Below are 21,913 nucleotides of genomic sequence, written 5' to 3' on the forward strand. Positions count from 1 at the left end.
CCTGAAGAAGAATGGGGCATACACCAGAACATCAACTAATCTTTCTTCTGGTCATCTTAAAAATAAAAACATTGTAAATAATTTGGGCTGACTTTGGGGGTCCAAATAGTAGAATAGGCTAGAGTAGGTTCATTTAGCATAATAGGGGGTTATTTATCATTTTAACTTGTGGCTATTACATTAGGGTTAGAATGTAACCCTAGCTTCTAGAAGTTATGCCTAAGGGATAGTTTTAACCATGGTCAACACCCTAGACAACCCCTCTCCCCTTCCTTTTCTACCCCTCTCTCATCTTACCCTCCAAGTCACTCCTTCCTATATAAAAGGTGTCTTCCTCCATGTATTTACAAATTGAAATTTTAAGTAAAGAAACTCTGCTTGAGAGAATTGAGAGTCTTGTTAGAATATATGGCTTTAAACTAGAAGGGGGGGGGGGGATGAATTGTTTAAAGAGAGTTTTCGTATACTTTTCAGCCTCGAATGAAATTACTTCAAGAAAACCTTGATTAAGAAATCAGTTTTTCAAAACATAAAGCAAAAGGCACAACACTAGTAAAAACAATCGGTTGTTTTACCGAAACAATTTGTTGTTTATACCAGTTAACAAATATCAAAACTGAATTTAAAGAGTTAGGGATAGAGAGAATGCACACAGATGTTTATAATGGTTCACTCCAAATCCAGAGCTACATTCAGTCTTCTCAGAAACCCTCTGAGGAAATCCACTAAGCAATCACAACTTGATCACTTACACCACAACCAAGAAAGTGACCTTGAACACCTCAAGACACACACACTCTTCTTGGCCAACACACCAACACTAAGATTGTTGATCTTGATCCCCTCAAGAACACACAGCCAATCTCAGCAAACACAGAGACGAAACTTGTTTCACAGAGTACAAGGATTACACTTGTTACAGAAGATAATATGAAATCAATACAAGCAGAATCTTATTCCACACACTTTGATCAATCACAAACTCTAAGCAATCTCAGCTCTCTGAAAAACTCAAAAACTCTTTTCAAAATCTTGTAAAAGATTGTTACTCAAATCTGTTATTCTGAATTTATTCAAAGATGTTGTTTGTTACCAAATCTTAACAAACTCTTAAATTGCATTAAAAGATTGGTCAAAGCATTTAATGACTGGAGCGTAAGCAGTTAAATCATTTAAAACTCAGTCAAAGATAAAACAGTTTTTCTGTTATGGTCCCAAAACAAACAATCGGTTGTTTCCTCGAATTAATCGGTTGTTTTGGTTTTAACAGCTCAACCATTTGAAAAACAGTTTTCAATCTTTTCTCAAAACATCTAAGTATAAACAATCGGTTGTTTCGGCAAAACAATCGGTTGTTTTAACTTAGTTTGAAAAACATTTTACTTTCACAAAGATTGAGAATGCCTATGCTTTAGATTCGATCAAGGGGTGGATTACAACACTCAAACTACCCCAGAACTAAACTAAACCAGCACAGCAACAACAAGCACAGCCAAGGCTTCAACATCCTTCAAAGGGTTTGGATTCTTCAAAGCTTGAACACCACTTGGTTCAACAAGTCTGAGTACTCCTTTTTATCTAGGTCTTATCTTAGGTGGTTAGTATCCTAAGTGGCGACTCTGGGTCTTATCTTGAGTGAGTGAAATCTCAAGTGGTAGCTCTTGTATCACTCATCTTGGAGTCCCTTTGGTCCAAGTGGTGAGAATTCCCTTTCTAATCTATAAGTTATTTTCATCCCTTCATCTTTTTCCTTCTTTATTTGTGCCATTATCCATTTCCATTTCATGTTCTTTAATGTTCCTTCAATTCGGTCATTCTTTATCATTTGATTCTTGTTTCGTTTCCTCTTTTAAGTTCTCTTCAATTATGCACCTTTGCATCATTGTCACTATATTATTGTGTTTTTCTCTTTGCCCTTGTGAAGTGAACCTTCACACTTACTTAACCACTTGGTTAAGTTCATGTTCAGTGGGGATCTTCTTAGGGTTCTCACCTTTAAATTGCTAAAATCCAAAATCTAAACAAAAGTGAAACCTTTAAAATGTGTAATCTAAAATCAACTCACATCAGTCGGTCTTCTTGTCTTTGACTTATGTGTTTTCTTTTTTCTTGATGCAGAAACGATGAGGAAAGAAGTCCCCCAATCTGACGACCTCGCAGCAGCCTTCCATGCGAGGGCTCTCGAGAGGGACTAAGGCAGGGGCAACATTGATACGGTTTCGGCTGGCAACCCCTCGACCTCTAGTGTTGATCCCTCGACCGCTGCTACCAGGACCAAGAAGAGGGGGAGGGATGCAAGTAATAAAGCAACTACCATCCGATCTTCGGGCGGCATCCCGACCCCTCCACGAAGTCCTTCTCTAATCAACATGGAGTCTCCTCCATTGACTAACGACACTATTTCTATGGTACCGACACCTACGAGTAGGATCGACATTATCAGGGCTTGCAACCTTCCTTGGTGGTGGAATCAACTCGGAGTTTAAAGCTTCCTCTAGGATTCTTCCCCTATCGGCACTCAAGGGGGTATATTTTGTGAATTGGCCAATCCGATTGTCTCTGCGCCTATCCCCTCGAACAACAACTAATCGGTACTAGCGCTCCTTCTCTTTATCTCCATTGCCTTCCGCTCGGGTGTGATTTCTAAGCTCTCTCAGCTCCTCCAGTTGCATGAAATTAGTGACCCTTCACCTAAGCTCGTCTAAGTTTGCAGCTGGCTAGATGCACAAACTGTCGGCAAATGACCCCGATTGTAAGGCCGTGATCATATGGTGCATGGACATATCCGGGCTCAGATTCTGAATGCTCATGGCCACCTTCCCGAACCTATCAATGGACTTCCTCAAGGACTCCTCTTCTCCTAGCGAATGTTGACCCGAGTGATGGAGGTTAGGTGATGCGGTCGGCTGGTGGCGAACTGTGTATCAAACTTGGACACCAGTGTCTTAAAGGTGTTGACAAATTAGGAGGGAGCTTCGTAAACTAGCTCAAAGCTCATCTTTTCAGTGATGTAAGGAACATTCGACACAGAACTACGTCGTCCGGGGTGTACAAACTCATGTGTGTGATGTACACGTCCATGTGCTCGTCGGGGTCGGTCATGTCGTCATAACGATTCTTGTTAAAGCCTTTCTACTTATCCGGTAGTGGAACCCCGATTATGTTATCGGTGAAGGGGTGTTGGTGAGACAAGTCCAAAGTACCGGTCGTGGGGACCGACTTCGTCGGATAGAGCGCGCCGTGAACCTCCTGGGTGTGGATCTTCTCCTTCGACTCCTCAACAGTCTTGGGGTCGGTGGGGGTAGTGAAAGACCTCCCAACGAGATTAGTCGGTCTAGCGGGCGATCCCCTCTCCACGAACTTTTTTTCCATCTCTTCATTCTCCTTTCGGAGAGCCAATATCTCATCCTCATACCTTCGAGTGATCTCTGATAAGTGCCTAATTTCAGTAATATTTCATATTAAAATATAGGCACTTATGAGGATTTATTGCTAATTTACATATAAAATAATCCCTAATTTATGAATTTATACCTTTTTACATTTTTATGAGCTTTATTTGAATAAAAGCATTTTATTCCCAAATTTTGTGTTAATTGCAGATTTTTATGGAAGATTGAAGATTTGGAATAAAGGAGAATAATTTGAGCTAAAAAGATAAAGCCGGAAGGTCCCAGAATGAAAAAAGATGCAAAGAAAGATTGGACATTTTTTTTATGTTTTATCATTTAGCGCGACACAGGAAGCAACCTAACCCTAGTAAACTAGGATAAATAGAGGGCTAGAGGCTCAACCCTAGTGTGTCAGATTGAGAGGAAAACACCATAGAGTGATATGTAACCCAATTGGGAGAATAGAAGGTACTAGAAGTATGCGTGGCTAATTCTACCCTTTGGAATTGGGAGTAATCTGCTCAAACTCTTATGTATTGAGGTGATATCTTATATATTAATATTCAGTTCTTGATTGATTATTGGTATTGTTGTTTTACTTTTAATACCAATAATCAATCAAGAACTGAATATTAATATATAAGATATCACCTCAATACATAAGAGTTTGAGCAGATTACTCCCAATTCCAAAGGGTAGAATTAGCCACGCATACATCTAGTACCTTCCATTCTCCCAATTGGGTTACAATTCACTCTATGGTGTTTTTCTCTCAATCTGGCACACTAGGGTTGAGCCTCTAGCCCTGTATTTATCCTAGTTTTCTAGGGTTAGGTTGCTTCATGTGTCGCGCTAATGGGCTAAATGATAAAACATAAAAAAGGCCCAATCTTTCTTTGCATCTTTTTCCATTTTGGGACCTTCCGACTTTATCTTTTTAGCTCAAATTATTCTTCTTTATTCCAAATCTTTAATCTTCCATAAAAATATGCAATTAACATCAAATTTGGGAATAAAATGCTTTTATTCAAATAAAGCTCGTAAAAATGTAAAAAAGGTATAAATTCATAAATTAGGGATTATTTTATATGTAAATTAGCAATAAATCCTCATAAGTGCCTATATTTTAATATGAAATATTACTGAAATTAGGCACTTATCACTCTCCCCAACTTAGAATCTTGCTTGTCCTCAAGCAAAGTAAATGAATATATTTGAATTTAAATATCAAACAGCTTAATTCACTAAACAACAGATCAAATTAGAAACTTATAATGCTTCCAAATTCAAATATAGAAAAATATAGATACAATCAACTTCCAGGATCAAATCAAAATAAACAATAGACAATTCATCCAGGAATATCTTCTCATATGCTCACAGGTAAGTGTTTCTCTTTATTTTCACTGAATCATAACAAATCACAGTTGCTTTTCATTTCATCTTCAAATCACAACCATATTAGAAACATGAATCTTGAGGTCTTTTCTAGGGTTGTAATGAGGCTGGGCTTCCAAAAAATATTGGTTTTTCTTAGATAACAAAATGCACATCTTAAAGAAGAAGAACATACCTACAATTCAATTATAGAGAACATATGTGTTATCTAATTACCACTTTCTTTCGATGTCAGCTTTTTCCTCATTTTCTTTCTGTCTTTTCATGATTTTTTTTTCTTTTCTATTTATTTTTCTTCTTTTGTTTCTCTTTCTTTCTTTTTTTTCTTCTTTTTTTTCAATAATAGGAAAAAATTCTTCCTATTTACAACTTTTTGAACTTTCACAATAAGAACCAACCATTCCCTTTTCTATATGTATTGCATCTATGTTCTCCTTCCTTGGACATGCTAAAGGGTAGGAAATTATATCAATAAAGGTTAAGGTGCAATATTAACAAAAAAATTATTGGCCCAAAGGGGATATATATAAAAAAATGGAATTCTAACAATATACAGGTTGGTTATTTGGCCCTAGGCTCCTAATTAACACAACAAATGCCTCAATCATCTTCATGCTCTTTTATGATGTAACAAAAATAAAAATTAAGCAACCACAATTGTCAATTCATCAGTAAAACTCTCAAAACTGTTTAAGGTTCACACACTCACTTGGTTTAAATGGTCATTCCTTTTTGTCTTGTCATTTATCTGTCCTAATCAATCATCCTGTTAAATTTTCATGTATCATAATTTTAACTACATTTGAATAGGGATTCAATCATATTTTCTTTTCTAACCTGTGTCTAATTCATTTCACTATTTAATATTTAAACACAAATTCTTTTTTCCACAATTCAAAATTAATATTCTAGTTCCTTTTTATTTGAAAGAATAAACTAGAAAACAAACAAATTAAAACGGAAATTTATTCAAGAAATAAAACTAACAAAACAGGAAATTTATTCAAAATAAGCAATAAAAACAAACTAAACAAATAAACATAAAACAAAATAACTGAAAAATAAAATAAATAAAATAAGACAAAATTCAAATGACTGAAAAGAAAAGAGAATTAGAAAGATAAAACCATATTTTTGCTCAATCCTCTCTTCTTAAGAAGTCATCCAACTTTTTGTTAAAATCTTTATCTACTTCTTCATTTGCTGGATTTGCCCCCCCCCCCCCCCCCCCCCTAAATAATAGAACCTTGAAATTCTCCATAGGTTGGGTTTCCCTTGAAATTCTCCATGGTTTACCAGCTGGGCTTATTTGATAGGAGTGATTGGCTAGTCAAAATTTCCTAGCCACTTCATTATTAAAACCATATGTTCTCTCTCAACTGGTGATAGGTACAGTCATCATCATCTCTCAGTCTTTTCTAACTTCTCCTTGCTTCTCTTTTCTTTATTTTTAACTTTTATTTTTCCAGGTTGTCTTCTCAATTGCTCAATCTATAAAAACTTGTTTTCTTAATATCATAAGACAACTCAAGCAAAGATTAGTATAACAAGCAAATAGTTTTTTTTTTTTAAATGAAATAAAGAAAAACAGAAAATTTAAAATAACAAAAGAAAGAGAAATAAATAGTAAATGAAAAACAGAAAAAAAAAATAAAATAAAAGAAACAAAAACTTACTTAAATAAAAACTAAAAACTAAATAAAATAATAAAACTATAATTTTTAACAAAGAGAAAAATAAAATAAATAAAAACAAGAATAATATATAAAAACTAAAAATATACAAAATAAAAAAAAATAACTAACTAACTAAGAAAACTAAAACAAAATATATAGATAGAAAAAAAACTTGCGTAAAATAAAAACTAAGAATGAAATCAAAGAAAATAATAAAACTAAAAATAAAAATAAAATAAATAACTAAACAAAATAACTATTAATAAAAATAAAATAAAATAAAATAAAATAAAAATGAAACAAAATTAAAACAGAAACTAATAGTAATAAATAATAAATAAATAAAAACTACGCAAACTCTAAATAAACAACGTAACGTAAGCTAAACGTAAAAATAAAATATGATAAAACAAAATCCAAATCAAAATAAAATAAAAATAAGAATAAAAATAAAAAATAAAATAAAATAATTACAGTAAAAAAAAACTACGTAAACAATATAAAAACAAAAAAGTAAAGAATAAAATAAAATATAACAAAACAAAATCAAAATAAAATAAATAAAGTAAACAAATAAAAAAAACTTAAAAGAAAAAATATTAACATAAAAATAACAGTTTTAAAAAAAATACATATTCAAAACAGAAAAAAAAACCTTTACAAAAATAAAAAAAAAATAAAAATAAAAATATACAGATCTAGAAAACAAAAAAAAAAACAAAATTATTCACATCTAAAAAGAAAAAAAAAATCTTTACAAAAATAAAAAAAAATAAAAACTAAAAAATTTATTCACATAAAAAAAATACTTAGTATATTCACAATATTTAGGAAATTATATTCAACAAATCAAACCCGTTCTCCGACAACGGTGCCAAAAACTTGATGACTTTTTACGGCAACTGCACCGTGTTTGTCAGAAGTAATAATTGTCCCTAAGGACAAATATCGATCCCACAAGAAACAGTGAATTATCGAGTACAATATTCGCTAAATATAACAACAGAACAATAAAAAGAGTTTGAAGTGATGATGTTGGCACTGATCAATAAGAAAACAAACAAAGAATTAGTTGCTTCAATTGGAAAAATAGGCATTAGGTTTCATCTCTTTCACTCTCATGTATTTTGATTAGCATGTTAATATTAAGTTCTTTGATTGAAATTGATGTCCGTATAAAAATCATTTATATCGATTCCTCGCATATAAAATCCTTAAGAATGTCCCCTAACTATTGATCCCTCGCATAATTATAAGAACAACTTAGATCGAAGCTCAGACGCTTAATAGCAATTAACATTTTAAGTCTATTCCTAGCACTCAAATATGTTAAGTATTGTTGTTTAGGTCCGAAGCCTAAAAATACCTCCCGGTCAGATTTAAGATTCTCAATTTGTCACGGAAAATTAAAAGTAAAACAACAATACCAATAATCAATCAAGAACTGAATATTAATATATAAGATATCACCTCAATACATAAGAGTTTGAGCAGATTACTCCCAATTCCAAAGGGTAGAATTAGCCACGCATACTTCTAGTACCTTCCATTCTCCCAATTGGGTTACAATCACTCTATGGTGTTTTCCTCTCAATCTGGCACACTAGGGTTGAGCCTCTAGCCCTCTATTTATCCTAGTTTTTTAGGATTAGGTTGCTTCCTGTGTCGCGCTAATGGACTAATGATAAAACATAAAAAATGTCCAATCTTTCATTGCATCTTTTTCCATTCTGGGACCTTCCGGCTTTATCTTTTTTGCTCAAATTATTCTCCTTTATTCCAAATCTTCAATCTTCCATAAAAATCTGCAATTAACACCAAATTTGGGAATAAAATGCTTTTATTCAAATAAAACTCATAAAAATGTAAAAAGGTATAAATTCATAAATTAGGGATTATTTTATATGTAAATTAACAATAAATTCTCATAAGTGCCTATATTTTAATATGAAATATTACTGAAATTAGGCACTTATCAATCTCCTCTGTCCTTCTTTTCATCTCAGTCATCTCTCTCTGCAGAGACATCAACAATGACATCTGTTCAGTTTCATACATTCTGTCGTTCGCCATGCTTCAAGTTGATACCATATACTTTCCTCTTTACGCTAATTCTCTCGAACCCACGGTGGGCGCCAATTGTCCTCGAATGAGGTTGGAACCAAGATAACGATTCAAGTTGCTCCACTACTTCCTCTCTAAGCAAGCTCCTTACTTTCCTCCTGTCAATCTGCTTCTCAGTCTCCACAAAGTCCAAAATCGGATGGTACCTGCAAAAGGCACTCTGACGTTCAAGTCAAAATTGAGTATTCGACACTCGGTCCTCTAAGCACTATATAATGACGTACCCGATTCTTGGATTTTGTGCCTATTTATATGGTTATTATGGATTTTTTCTTATTGGGCCATATTATGGAGATGGGTCGTGTTTATAAGTGTATTACCCAGCTCTTTATTGTTGATTAGCCTCACTGATCCTATTTACGCATAATGGTCTTTGTGGTGTTGCTCGGTGTGATGACTGGGTTTCGAGACATGGTCTCGATCATGCGTGTCCTACCAGTACAACTCCAAAGTAGATTAAAAACATAGAAATCAACACAACAAAAATATGTAACCTGAGAACCTCTTGGACTTTAGCATGTGTTCCTTGATGACATAAGTCTAGTTCACCTTAATCTTATTATGGATGCAATACATTGACATAAAATCTTCTTCATTCAACATGACATGATTACTCCCTAGGTATAATCTACCAAGCAACAATGAAAGTCATTAGTCTAATCGTTCTTTAAGCTTAAGTCCTCCACCATGGAAATAAAGCAAAATACCTCTTAAGGAATATGCAGTTATGTTTAAATGCAGAATGCTCGTGCAATTTTAAAAATCAATTGAATATAAAAACAAAAGAATCAATTTTTAGTCAAATTAAATACATGTAACCAATTAGGTCAAAATGAGAGAAGTTGTAACTACCTTGCAGTTTTGGAAATCGAAATTTTTACAGGTTTTATTTCAAAAAAAGACTTTTTGACTTCCAAATGACGTGCAACATGGTAGTTAAGTTTCATACATATTAGACAATTATAACAATGCATATTAAACAAAAAAGTTGATTGAAAAAAAAAATCATTATATTAACATCTGAGTACCATATTAAATCAATAGAAGATTAAACAATTGATTAACATATTGAACAACTGATCATATGTACTAGTAAGATCATGCAATAATGTTTAATTAATTAATTCGATAAAATAATTAATTAAAATAGAAAAAAATGCAAATATGCTTTCAAAAGATAATGAGTTCAAATCAAGTGTTTTACATTTTAACTCACTACAAAAATGATATACTGAATCTGAGAGGTTTATAACATATTTGAATAATCCAAAATTCCTAGCTCACTCTTTAAGAAATTAAACCTATAACTAACCAAGGGTTTTGTAAACAAATCAACTAAATGGTCTATGAATCTAATTTTACAATCTACTTTTGTGATATGATCCCTTATAAAAGGATGTCTTATTTCAATGTGTCTGGTTTCAGAATGTTGAATTGAACTTTTAATGAGATTATAAAGCAATTAAAATTTCAAATTTATTCCTAGCATTTAAATATGTTAAGCATTATCATTTTGGTTAGATACTTAAAAATACTTTCTAGTAAAATCTAAAGATCAAAATTATGAATAAAGATTCAAACTTTAAGAATAAAATGATAATACCAATAATCAATCAAGAATATAATATTATAAATAAATATCACCTCAATGCATAAGAGTTTGAACAAATTACTCTCAATCTCAAAGAAAATAATTAGCCACTCATGGTGGCCAATACAAGCATTGAAGTAAGAAAAGAAGATCCAGAGCGTTTCTCCTTGACGACTCTGCCCCCTTTAGGGTTTCCTTCCTTTAGCTCCTCCTCCGGGTCACACTTTTCTCTCTGCCTTATACCCTTATTTAACCTAATTGGGCTTGAGCTAAGTGACATCTTTACTCATAATATATTTAAATCCTTCATCTCTCCTTAAATTCCTGAAAATAACACAAAATTGGGAATAAATTGTTCTTATTCTTCTCATAATCCAAAAATATGTAAAAAGGTTCAATTCCTAAATTAGAGGTTGAATTATAACTCTATTATCAATTAAAGTCCATAAGTGTTTATCTTTTCGTATGCAATATTACTAAATCATGACACTTATCAATAAACATGATTCATATATTTCTAAAATTTCTAAAGAGACTACTCCTCGTGAAAGTCCTAATGAACATAAACATTTCATACCTTGCACTTCTACTTTTAATACTTCTTCTTGTCAAAAGACAAGTTCTGTTAGATGTATTAAATGCTTAAGATATTAACATAACGCTTCCATTTATTTAACCAAAAGAACTATGGTCTAAAGAGAATGATGACTAATTGATAATGAGCATTCTTTTTCTTGCTCAAACTCTATATCTTCTACTTCTTCTAGCGAGGATAAATGTGTTATTGAACCTTTGAAGAGTGATTTATTAATGATTAGACACTTTGGTTTGCCATTCAAAAATATTCGAATGATTTTAAAAAGTATTTTCCATACAATTTGTCTAGTAAATACTAAATTGTACACATGGATCATTGATGGAGAAAGTTACAGTAATATTGCAAGCAATGAAATGGAAGACAATTAACCATTCGTCGCCCAAGTTCATATTTGTTGGATATCTCAAAGCTACCCAACTATATATATTTGATGAAGCAATAAGCTTTGAAGAGAAGTTGATGTTGTCATATGCTTTGAAGAGAAGTGGATGCAGCCATAAGCCTTGAAGAGAAGATTTGGTGCTAAATAAAGTGTCTAGGTAGCTAAGGTAGATTAGATTAAGTGTTTTGATGTCTTGATCTATCTCTTATCTCAAGCCTATGGTAATGAGCCAAAGCACAAAGTCTTTCAAAAAGAAGTTAAACTGATTTTTAACTCTCACAAGTTTTCAATATGTTAAAAGTTTTTCAACTTGTTTAAGTTTCTGTTTTATACACTATGCACTTTTTTCAGTTGGTTATTTGAAGATACAATTGACTAAATGTTTTCTGATGTAATGTTGTTTGAAGTTTGTTTTGTTTCCAAATTCTATTTTGTTTCCAAAGTGTGTTTTGTTTCCACATTCAGTTTTCAACTTCTCAACAATCTGTTTTGATTCTTTTTAGTGTATTTCAGAAAAATCAATCTATTATATTAGCCTTTAACTAGTTGTTTTCTTAATAGATTCAAAATTGATTTTCAAATCTGTTTCGGTTTTGAATTCTATAAGAGGGAGGATGGGTTTCTGACCAAAACATCACTTGAATACATACAATCTTACTATTTTCAAAATCTTGAGAAGTTCTTTGAGAGAATTTGTTTTTTTGGAGAGTTCTTTGAAACTTTGTGAGTTCTTTAAAACTTTGTTAGTTCTTTGTGTTGTCATTTTCATCATTAGCTTGTGATAAAGGGAGTTTGGAGGTCCCTAGTTATGTCTTATAAGTCTGCAAATAAGGTTATTCGTTTCATACTTCTTCTATTGTGTAAAGTTGTGTTAGTGTGCTTCTAAGATAGGGTTTTTTGAAGCATAACCTTGACCGGAATAGTGTTTTCAGTGTGTGCTTGTAGCTTTTGTAGGGTTCAAGAGTTGTTATTGACAAATCTTTTGTAAAAGATACTTTTGATATAGTGAAATTCATCTTAGTGTGAGATGGAACTAGATGTAGCTCAATTTTGAGTGAACCAATATAAATCTTTGAGTGTTTTTGTACTTTCATATTCATTGCTTTGAAGTTCTGAAAAATTTGTAAGAACTGGTATAAAAAGTAATCCATTGTTTGAAAGATGAATCAGTTGTTTTTACTGCAGTATTTGTTTTTCCAGTTTTCTGATAATACAATCCCTAAAAATTACTAACTTTGCTGAAGGAACTAAGTAACTGAAAAGTGTTTCGAGTTTGGAATCCTTCTTGTCACATTAAAATCAAAACTTTTAATTGGTTATCAAGTATTAGAATCTGTTATTATCTTTTATTTGAAATTTGAAATTCAAACTGCTACTGTGGAAGTGAATGTGCAGTTTTAGATTAGAAAAATTAAAGTTAGAAATATAATCAGTTGTATCTCACTAAATCAGTTTTTTTTTCCTTCTGAAATTACCTTCTGGTATGGAAAATTTCAATATGTTTTTCCATAAAACAATGAACTATTTTACTGTCATGATTGTATGAAGTTGTTTTTACGAAAATTATTCATAAAATGTTTATACTCCCTATCAAGGTTGAAACGAATGTAAATAATACTGGTGAGGACAAGTTTATTTGTCATTATCGACTCTTCTCCATGAGACTTTTATGTATATTTTGACCTTATGATTTTTTTTTATTTAAACTTTTTGATCCCGTGAGCAGACTAAATTAGCAGGTTTAGTACTTACCTATAAGAACATGTCATGCTAGAAAAGCCTTTTATATGTTGTTGAAAAGAAAGGAAGTCAGGGTAAGTATCATATCCAAGGATGTCATAAAGTGAAACTTCTCAAACATGTCTCTTAAGTCGTAACTTGTATTTGTATTTATCACGTGACAAATAGAAAAAAAATATTAAAAGTTATTACAAGTTCAAAAATTTGTAATTTCTTATATTTAATAAACTAGAAAAAATATACATACTTACAATGTCTTTTTAATCATAAATTATTGTATACGATACATTCATTAAATTTTATAAAATTTATTTAAACATAGATTTTAATTGGTAGAAGTGAATAGTAATTAAATTGGTAACACTTTTACTTAAATATTGAACAAATGTAGACAAAATAATTTATACATTGATTATATAAAATAAAAATTCTCAATTTGATGTTTAAAATCAATTTAGTAATCATATTAACTCATAAAATTAGTGGTTATTTTTTTTAAAAGAAAAGAAACTAATATTTGGAAAAAGGGTGTTTCTCTCCGCACCTCAACAAATGGATTCCTTCGCCCCATATTTTTAATTATAAATTATTGTATACGATAAATTCATTAAATTTTATAAAATTTATTTAAACATAGATTTTTATTGGTAGAAGTGAATAGTAATTAAATTGGTAACACTTTTACTTAAATATTGAACAAATTTAGACAAAATAATTTATACATTGATTATATAAAATAAAAATTCTCAAGTTGGTGTTTAAAATCAATTTAGTAATCATATTAACTCATAAAATTGGTGATTATTTTTTTTAAAAAGAAAAGAAACTAATATTTGGAAAAAGGGTGTTTCTCTCCGCACCTCAACAAATAGATTCCTTCACCTCATCATTTTCTGAAAAGAGCATTTTACCCCTTTTAAAAATGATTTTCAGATTACTCTTTCCAGAATATTTCTGAAACATGTTTTCTGGAACATATTTTGTGAATTCCGAATTTACCATTTTGAAAAAAAAAAAAGTTTTGGAAAGGATAATTTGAAATGGTTTTTTGCCTTCTAGATTTTCTATTATGGAAACACACTTTGTTTATGGAACCTCTATTCCGAAAACATATTTAGCTTACGCAACCTTTTTTCCAGAATCACCCAAAATTATTAAGGATAATCCTGTTTTTTCAAAGAATGTAGGGGTGCAGGAAGAAATACCCTTGAAAAAATTGTAGAGCAGATTGCATGGACCCGGCGAGAAAAAATGGGCTGGTCCGGGCGAGGGGCCTAATTTGTGATAAATTGGGTTGAAGAGTATTCCCAAAACAAGGTTGGAAGTCTGGAGGAGCGTGAGGAGGAGCAAGGTTGAAGAGTGTTCCCAAAATCGCAATATCTTCAATTCTATCTGCAACCACAAACCTTCTCGTTCGTTGATCACAAAAATGGCGACGAAACTTCATATATTTACGGGATTGACCCCAGCGCCATTTCAATCTTCTCCTTCTTCCTCCTCCTCCATTCTCTGCGTAGTGAAGAAGCCTCTCTCTACTTCCTTTTTCGGCGCTGGAGGAGGTACTCTCACTCTTCTCGTTACTCGCTACTCGCAATCGTTAATTTTCGTTTAATTTGCTTAAACGTTACGGTTTAGCATGTGATTAGTTTAATTAACCATGTTTCTAACTTGTGATCGTTGCAGTGGAAGTTCTGAAACTGAGCGCGATGAGGATTGCGAAGCCTGTGCGTGGTGGCGGTGCTCTCGGTGCTCGCATGAACCTCTTTGACAGGTTCGCTAGAGTTGTGAAGGTGAGAAAAGCACCGAAACGACAGTCGTTTACTTTTTCATGGTTTAGCTTTAATATTCTCATTGTCGTTGTCGTTATGGTTAGATTTTGTCATCTTAGTAATGCAGTCATACGCAAACGCTGTCATAAGTTCGTTTGAAGATCCGGAGAAAATATTGGAGCAAGCTGTGCTGGAAATGAACGATGACTTGACGAAAATGCGTCAAGCTACTGCACAAGTTAGTTATATTACAATTTTTCATTATCTGTTTGTTTTGATTTTTTTTTTATAAAAAAATTGTTGGGTTTGCTATTTCCTTGTGCTTTTTAGAATAATTAGTAATTAATGTTACAATTGTTTTACTTTGAGTTTTTATGATAGTACACGAACTATTTGGCTGTAAACTGACTTCGAAAGAGATTGCTAGTTTTCTCTGATTATGCCATCTCTTATTCAAATTTATTTTATTGAACCTTTTTTTTTTCTCTTTCTTGAGGTATTGGCATCTCAAAAGCGGTTGGAAAATAAATACAAGGCTGCTGAACAAGCTTCTGAAGAGTGGTAATGTATGAAAGATTTATTATCTTAATTTGCTAATGATGTATGGTATATAAACATGCCTTTGTGCTTTTTATGTGATATAGGTATCGGAAAGCACAACTTGCTCTACAGAAAGGTGAAGAAGATCTTGCTCGTGAAGCACTTAAGAGGCGTAAATCTTATGCGGTACATTCTCAATTTGTTGAATATATTTTACTAATTTTTGTCTGAATTTTTACATGAGGTTTTCAAAAAATGTCTGTTTCATTTTGTGGTGTGTACATTAGTCAAACAAAGTTCATGATACACACACATATATGTGTGTGTGTGTATATATATATATATTATATATATATATATATATATATATATATACACATACATATTCCTTTCAAATGTTTGATAACACTTTGTCCTTCTCTCATTCCTTAATTATTTGCCCGTTCCTACAAGCACATGTAAAAGCTTGACTGAAACAATTGCCAAGGGTTATAACTTATAATGTGTTTTGATTAGCTGAAGTTGTTGGAATCTTTAGATAACGACTTGACAGACTACACAATGGCTGACCTTTGAAAGTGCTTTCATGTGTGCATTTTAGCTCATGTTAGACAGTATTGATGAAAATATGAATGTTGACAACATCATTGTAATTAAAAAATGTGTATTTGCCAAAGATTGATCTTTTATAGGAAAGCCATCTTCGAAATAGTGACTTTTGTACATATTGTGTAATGGAAAGCTCATTATGCTTTTAATATGTTGCAGGATAATGCCAGTTCTTTGAAATCTCAACTTGACCAACAAAAGACTGTTGTTGAGAATCTTGTCTCTAATACAAGGGTAAGCTAAGTTATTCTCAGTATGTTAAAACACCAGTTTCTTGTGTTAAAGTGTTCGAAAACAATGATTTTGAAGCAATGGGCTGAATAACTGAGCCAACTCTTTTTATGGAGTGACATTATACAAGTCACCTAGTGTCAAGAAAAACTAAGTCAAAGATCAATAAAGCTTATCATTTTGGACTAGTTTGATTCTTGATTATGTTATGGCTGTATATACCTAAAACCTTGTTAAATCATAGTTGTGTCTTTGGTTACTAGAAAGAGTAAACTGTGTTGCTTGAGTTCATTTTATAAATTTTTCCTAGTCATGTTTTACAGCCGCTAGGATCTATACTTTGTTTTGTTCTACATTACATAGGATTTGGACTTTGGTAGTAGTAGAAACTGGAAAATTTCAATCTTTAAGGTTTGGGTCTTCATTCTCCATCCATTTACATGGTAACATAAATTATTGGACATCTTTTTCAAACACTGTAATTCTATTTTAGATGAATGATTATTTTAATAGATTAATTTAGAAAATTGGTATATTCTTGGTTGTGTGGACTGTGGAGAAAGATAAATCAAATTGTACATGTGATATCTAATGAATGAACTGTAGACCCTCCACCATGTTTTAGCTTTCCACTTTACCAGCTACCATGACCTTTTTTCATCAGCATGTCACACTAAAGTCCTTCCATTTCAAAAGTTTCTTTCTTCCTTCCTTGAATTAAACCCGAATCCATAGTCCATGGTTTCTACTCCTTGTGCTGTTCACATTGTAAAGGCATTAATTTACCCCTATTACCTTTCATATGAACCTGTAAATCTTTCCTCATCAAAAATACATACAATAAATAAGACTTGTGTACAATTAATCAGAAAATGATATCCTCCTGTAGCTTCCGCCGGCCTGTCTTTTCCTTAGCTATGAATGTGAAATTATCTTGAGAATAGAATAACAGGATAAAGCAAGTGGCAAAAATAATTTAGCAAAACTTGTTTTTGGCTCGTAGGCTAAAACCTAAAATGCACCAATAGTAGTCTATAATGTTAATTAGGAAAATGCAGTTCTAAATTGGAGGTTGAAGTTTTTTTGCTTGAAGTTGACACAACCATGGTTGTCAAACTTGCGAGTTCACATTTCCACACACCCTTAGTGAGTTAACTCGATAGTAAACTTGGTTTTTGATTAAACTCAGAAGACTTAGAGTAAACTCGGTGAACTTGGTTAAACTCGTGAGTCTGCTCTGAGTTGGCGAGTTCAGCTGGGTTTTCGTTTTAACCCAAAATGGTGTGTTTAGGGTTCGCATTTCGTTTTGGTGTTGTTGCATCTTCTCTGGAGTGCGAAGGTCATGCGTCTTCTTTGAACAAGTGTGGCGGTGGTGGCGATCGAGCGGAGCAGGTCGCATGGTTGTGGCGATTGTGCAGAGGTGGTTGCACGATGGTGGTTTGTGCGGTTGCAGTGGTTGCGGTTTGCGGTGGTCGCGGGTGGCAGGTCGACAGTGGTGCCTTTCATCATATAAGAGAGATGGGTAGTGCTGGAATTAGGGTTGCATTGTTCTGTGGTGTGATTTAGGGAATTAGGACTCTGTTTTTTTGTGGGCTGCACTAAATTGTTTTGTTTTTACTTAATTGAAGTGCATATTTTTGTTTGTTTGGAGTACTCTGTTTTTTTGTTTTTCAATTGGGAAAACTTGGTGTAAATATTTTTTTTTTTCATGTGAACTAAACTCTTACGAGTTTACGAGTCGAGTCTACTGAACTCCCAGGAGTCTACGTAGATTCTCGAGTTTGACAACCTTGGACACAACACAATGCACTTTTCTACCTTCATTGTAAGAATTGCCTCTTCTGGAAATGATTGGAATCAGTTGAGCAATTTTAGTTTAATACTCTAATGCTGCCATTTTATTATACATAACATTTATTTATGACAGCTATGAGGTATAAATTTTTATTTTGTAGCTCTTGGAGAGTAAGATACAGGAGGCAAGGTCGAAGAAGGATACCCTGAAAGCAAGAGCTCAATCAGCAAAGTTTGTCTTTCAATTCCTTTTCCTATTGACTTCTGCTTGTTAGAATCTTCTCTTGGTGTTTTAGTGATGGTTGTTGGTTGATGTTCCTTCAGGACTGCAACCAAGGTGAGTGAGATGTTGGGAAATGTCAATACAAGTAGTGCTCTTTCAGCCTTTGAAAAGATGGAAGAGAAAGGTTAGAAAATTCTTTACATGTACTTTTTTGCCGATGATGTACATAAATAATACTTATATATGTAAGAATGTGGCTTATACTTAATGTGTACCTTTGACCACATACAAACATATAATTTCATTGCCATGCTACTGAGTTATTTTGAGGATCTACACTTCCTATCCTGCTCCCCTTTTCTTTTTTGCATGATAGCCTATTATTATATTCATAAACTATAGAATCAAGGAAACAATCTGTCATGTTGAAGCTTCTAGTGGTTCACAATTTTTTATTTTGATTTTTACAAATGTCAAGGGCTATAAATAATCATGATACATTATTATTAGGCCCAACCTATACTTTGTGAATTATGCTCTTTTTGACACTCATTCTTAATTATCTTATTAAGTGTAATAGTATTCAAAATCTATATTAATGAGTAAAATTATAATGAAACTTGGCATTAGATAACATCTAACATGCTTAAAAATGTGAGTATTTGTATGAGTTGTTTATATAAGCTTTTATGTGTTCTTATTATTGTATATGAAATTATTTTTCTTTTGTAATTATTTTCTATTATCTTGATAGTGTTGGCGATGGAGTCCCAAGCTGAAGCTCTTGGCCAGTTGACAACTGATGATCTTGAAGGAAAGGTAGTAATTGTTTGTATACCATGTAACTTAAGTTTATATGTGTGCATTATATGTTGTGCTTGGAAATGAACGAATTAAAAGGGGGGAACTAGATTTGTTTTGTTTTAATTTATGCTTTAGGAAACATAATTCAAAATAATGCAAAACAAAATCTTCTGAAATATTTTGATCATAGCTAGATTCACTACAGTTATGTATTCTATTTACGAATTAAAAGGGGGGGAAACTAGATTTGTTTTATTTTAATTATTCTTAGGAAACATAAATGTTCATGATTTTAATTTATTCTTAGGATAAATGTCCATGATAATTGGAAACGAAATCTTCTGAACTATTTTGATCATAGCTAGATTCACTAGAGTTATGTATTCTATTCAATGATAATGTAGTTTTCTTTGCCTATTTCACTTACGGTTGGAAACTGTAGAAAACAATATCCTCGGAAGCTATTTAGTAAGGAAATAAACCCTGAGCCCGTGAGCCCATTAATTATGCAGCAGAAATGTAGAATCTTCTTTACGTAACTCTTTTCCTTTGTTAGATAATTTGATTGAGCCCAGAACCACAAACCAGTGGAACAAGCCTAAGTTTCAAATATATATTGTGATTTGTTATATAAATCCTTGGCTTCGTCAAATGAATTCTTTTATTGTGGGTTTTATGGGCCTCATCATTCCGATAAATTTATCATGCACTAGAGTTGGAGGGACTTTGGAGTGACAAAGACCATAATTTTTTTTTATGTAAGGGTTGACGTGTTTGATATCATTGAAAGAAAGAGATCCCAACCTTAGTTCCCCAATCATTTGCAGCACGTTAAAGATTTATTTAAGAGAAAAAACAAAGCAGAGACTGTAAAACTTATTCCTTCATTACTTTATGAGGAAATTGCACTTATCTCCATTGAGTATTTTATTGTGCATTAGAGTTGGGGAGTTTGGAGTGACAAAGATTGTAAAATATATTACATAATGTGGAAATTTTACTTACCTCCTATAAGGTTAAACCCTAAATGACACACATCCTTTTTAGTTCTAAAATAGACACTCATCTCTTTTATGTTTTTAATAAAATGACATTACAATCTCTATTTTTTTTAATAGACATTAATCCTCATATTTTTAATAAATGATACTTCTATCGTGTTTTTTATGACGTAACTCTCACCTCCCTTTATTTTATTTTTATAATAGTTTTTTTTTAAAAAATCTTTATAAAGAAGTTCTTAAATTTTTAATTTTCATATTTTTTAAGTTTTTGTTAATATTTTAAAATAAAATAAGGGAAGTGTCATTTTATTAAAAATATAAGGGAGATGTTAAAAGCATGAGAGAGGTGAATATTTATTTAAAAACTAGAGATGTGAATGTTATTTTATTATAACTATTGAGGAATGTCAATTTTAAAACTAGAAGAGATGTGAGAGCCATTAATATAGAAACCTTAAGGGAGGCATTATCAATTTCCCCATGATTTTGTTTGTGAAATTCCTGGGTTTCGTTCTCCTGCAGCTATTAATTATTGATTTTTGCAGTTTGCATTGCTTGAGACCTCATCAGTTGATGATGACCTTGCAAATTTGAAGAAAGAATTATCTGGTAGTTCAAAGGTAAGCTTCAAATGGGAAATAGTTTTTATGTTTGGGTATAATGCGAAGATAATTTAATCAAGTTGGTAAACCTGTGAAAGGCCAGGAATTTCTTCTTTCTTTTTCCTAACGCATTATATTTTGCTAATTTGACGGAGAGGAAATTTTGTGCAACACTACCTAGGGGCTGTGTATCATATTTTTTCATTAAATTGTTTGACTGTTTGCTTCAAGCAGAAAGGTGACCTTCCTCCTGGAAGAAGTGGCACCAACACTGGAATTCCATTTCGAGACTCTGAGATTGAGTTGGAACTTGATCAATTGAGGCAAAGAGCAAAGGAATTTTGAAGCATGGAATCTTTTTTTGTTTCTTCATATTTAGCTTGAACTTAGTTTCTGTATTTGTGATATCAACGTTGTACAGCTAAAAGGCCAATCACGATATTGTTAACTACTTTGGTTGGAAAATTGAACTGATTAACTCATGAAGCTCATGTTTTGAACTCGTAAGTGTGATGATATTGTAATATATGTACGATTAACAGTCCTTTTTTTTTTTATATATCTCTATTAAATGCATGATGTTTGCACAAAAAACTCTACATTCTCACAGTTGCTATTGTCGATAATCTTCACCAGGAGAAGAGCAATGCTACTTAAAACCTCGTACCATGTCCAGAACCGCAAGCTTAGCAACACCACCATGTTCATAAACCATAAGGGTGCATCCTCTTTGACCTCTTGTTAAGTGGTTGGGTAATGTAATTGTATTTTGTTTTGGGCTTGCATTTTTCCATCTCAAATTGTGGAGAGACAATTACTTCCTGCATCTAATGAATTTTGACCTGCACCCAATCAACTTCTGAATATGCAAAATTATTTTTCATTCTGAAATTGAAAATTCTGAAATAAAAAGATACATTTCAATAAAGAAAATCCATAATATTGGAAAATGAAATTTCAAAATGAATTGGAAAACCAAAATCCATTTCCAGAAAAGTAATTCTGAAATAAAACAAATGCATTCTGGAAAATAAAACCTGAAAATATATTCTAGAAAAGGAAATCTGGAAACATATTCTATACAATAAATTCTGAAAATGTTTCGGAATTCCTTTTCTAGAACGGGTTTTTTGACCATGATGGGGTTATTTTTTTGTTTTTACCAAAATGGGGTCCGTTTAAAAAAAATTACAAATTTAGGTAAGTCGTACCAATTCGGTACGACTTCATATGCAGAAGTCGTCCCAATTAGGCACGACTTCTGCCATGTCATACTAAAGTCGTGTCAACTTGGCACGACTTCTGCCCTGTCATACCGAAGTCGTGCCAACTTGGCACGACTTCTGTCCCATCATACAGAAGTCGTGTCAACTTGGCACGACTTCTGTCACGTCATAATTGTCCGCACAGACAAGCTTAATAATAAAATTCAATTC

General features: G+C 32.4%; 1 protein-coding gene across 4 annotated transcripts; it reads left to right on the top strand.

Moving 5' to 3' along the window:
• Positions 1-14,206: 14,206 nt before the first annotated feature.
• On the top strand, positions 14,207-21,021 carry LOC137823315 (membrane-associated protein VIPP1, chloroplastic). 4 transcript variants are annotated; one of them, XM_068628397.2, is made up of 11 exons: positions 14,207-14,460; positions 14,585-14,691; positions 14,798-14,908; positions 15,167-15,231; positions 15,315-15,396; positions 15,979-16,053; positions 18,006-18,076; positions 18,169-18,251; positions 18,822-18,886; positions 20,421-20,495; positions 20,712-21,021. In XM_068628397.2, exons 1-11 carry the CDS (start codon positions 14,331-14,333, stop codon positions 20,820-20,822), a joined length of 975 nt encoding a protein of 324 aa, XP_068484498.1. In that variant the 5' UTR covers positions 14,207-14,330; the 3' UTR covers positions 20,823-21,021. The 4 variants fall into 4 exon arrangements, with proteins under 4 accessions (XP_068484498.1, XP_090150621.1, XP_090150623.1 ...); XM_090294495.1 differs by having other exon boundaries at positions 14,216-14,460; positions 14,790-14,908; XM_090294497.1 differs by having other exon boundaries at positions 14,216-14,460; positions 15,167-15,236.
• Positions 21,022-21,913: the final 892 nt, after the last annotated feature.

This window comes from Phaseolus vulgaris, chromosome 8 (assembly GCF_051622355.1).
Source record: "Phaseolus vulgaris cultivar YP4 chromosome 8, ASM5162235v1, whole genome shotgun sequence".
NCBI lineage: Eukaryota > Viridiplantae > Streptophyta > Magnoliopsida > Fabales > Fabaceae > Phaseolus > Phaseolus vulgaris.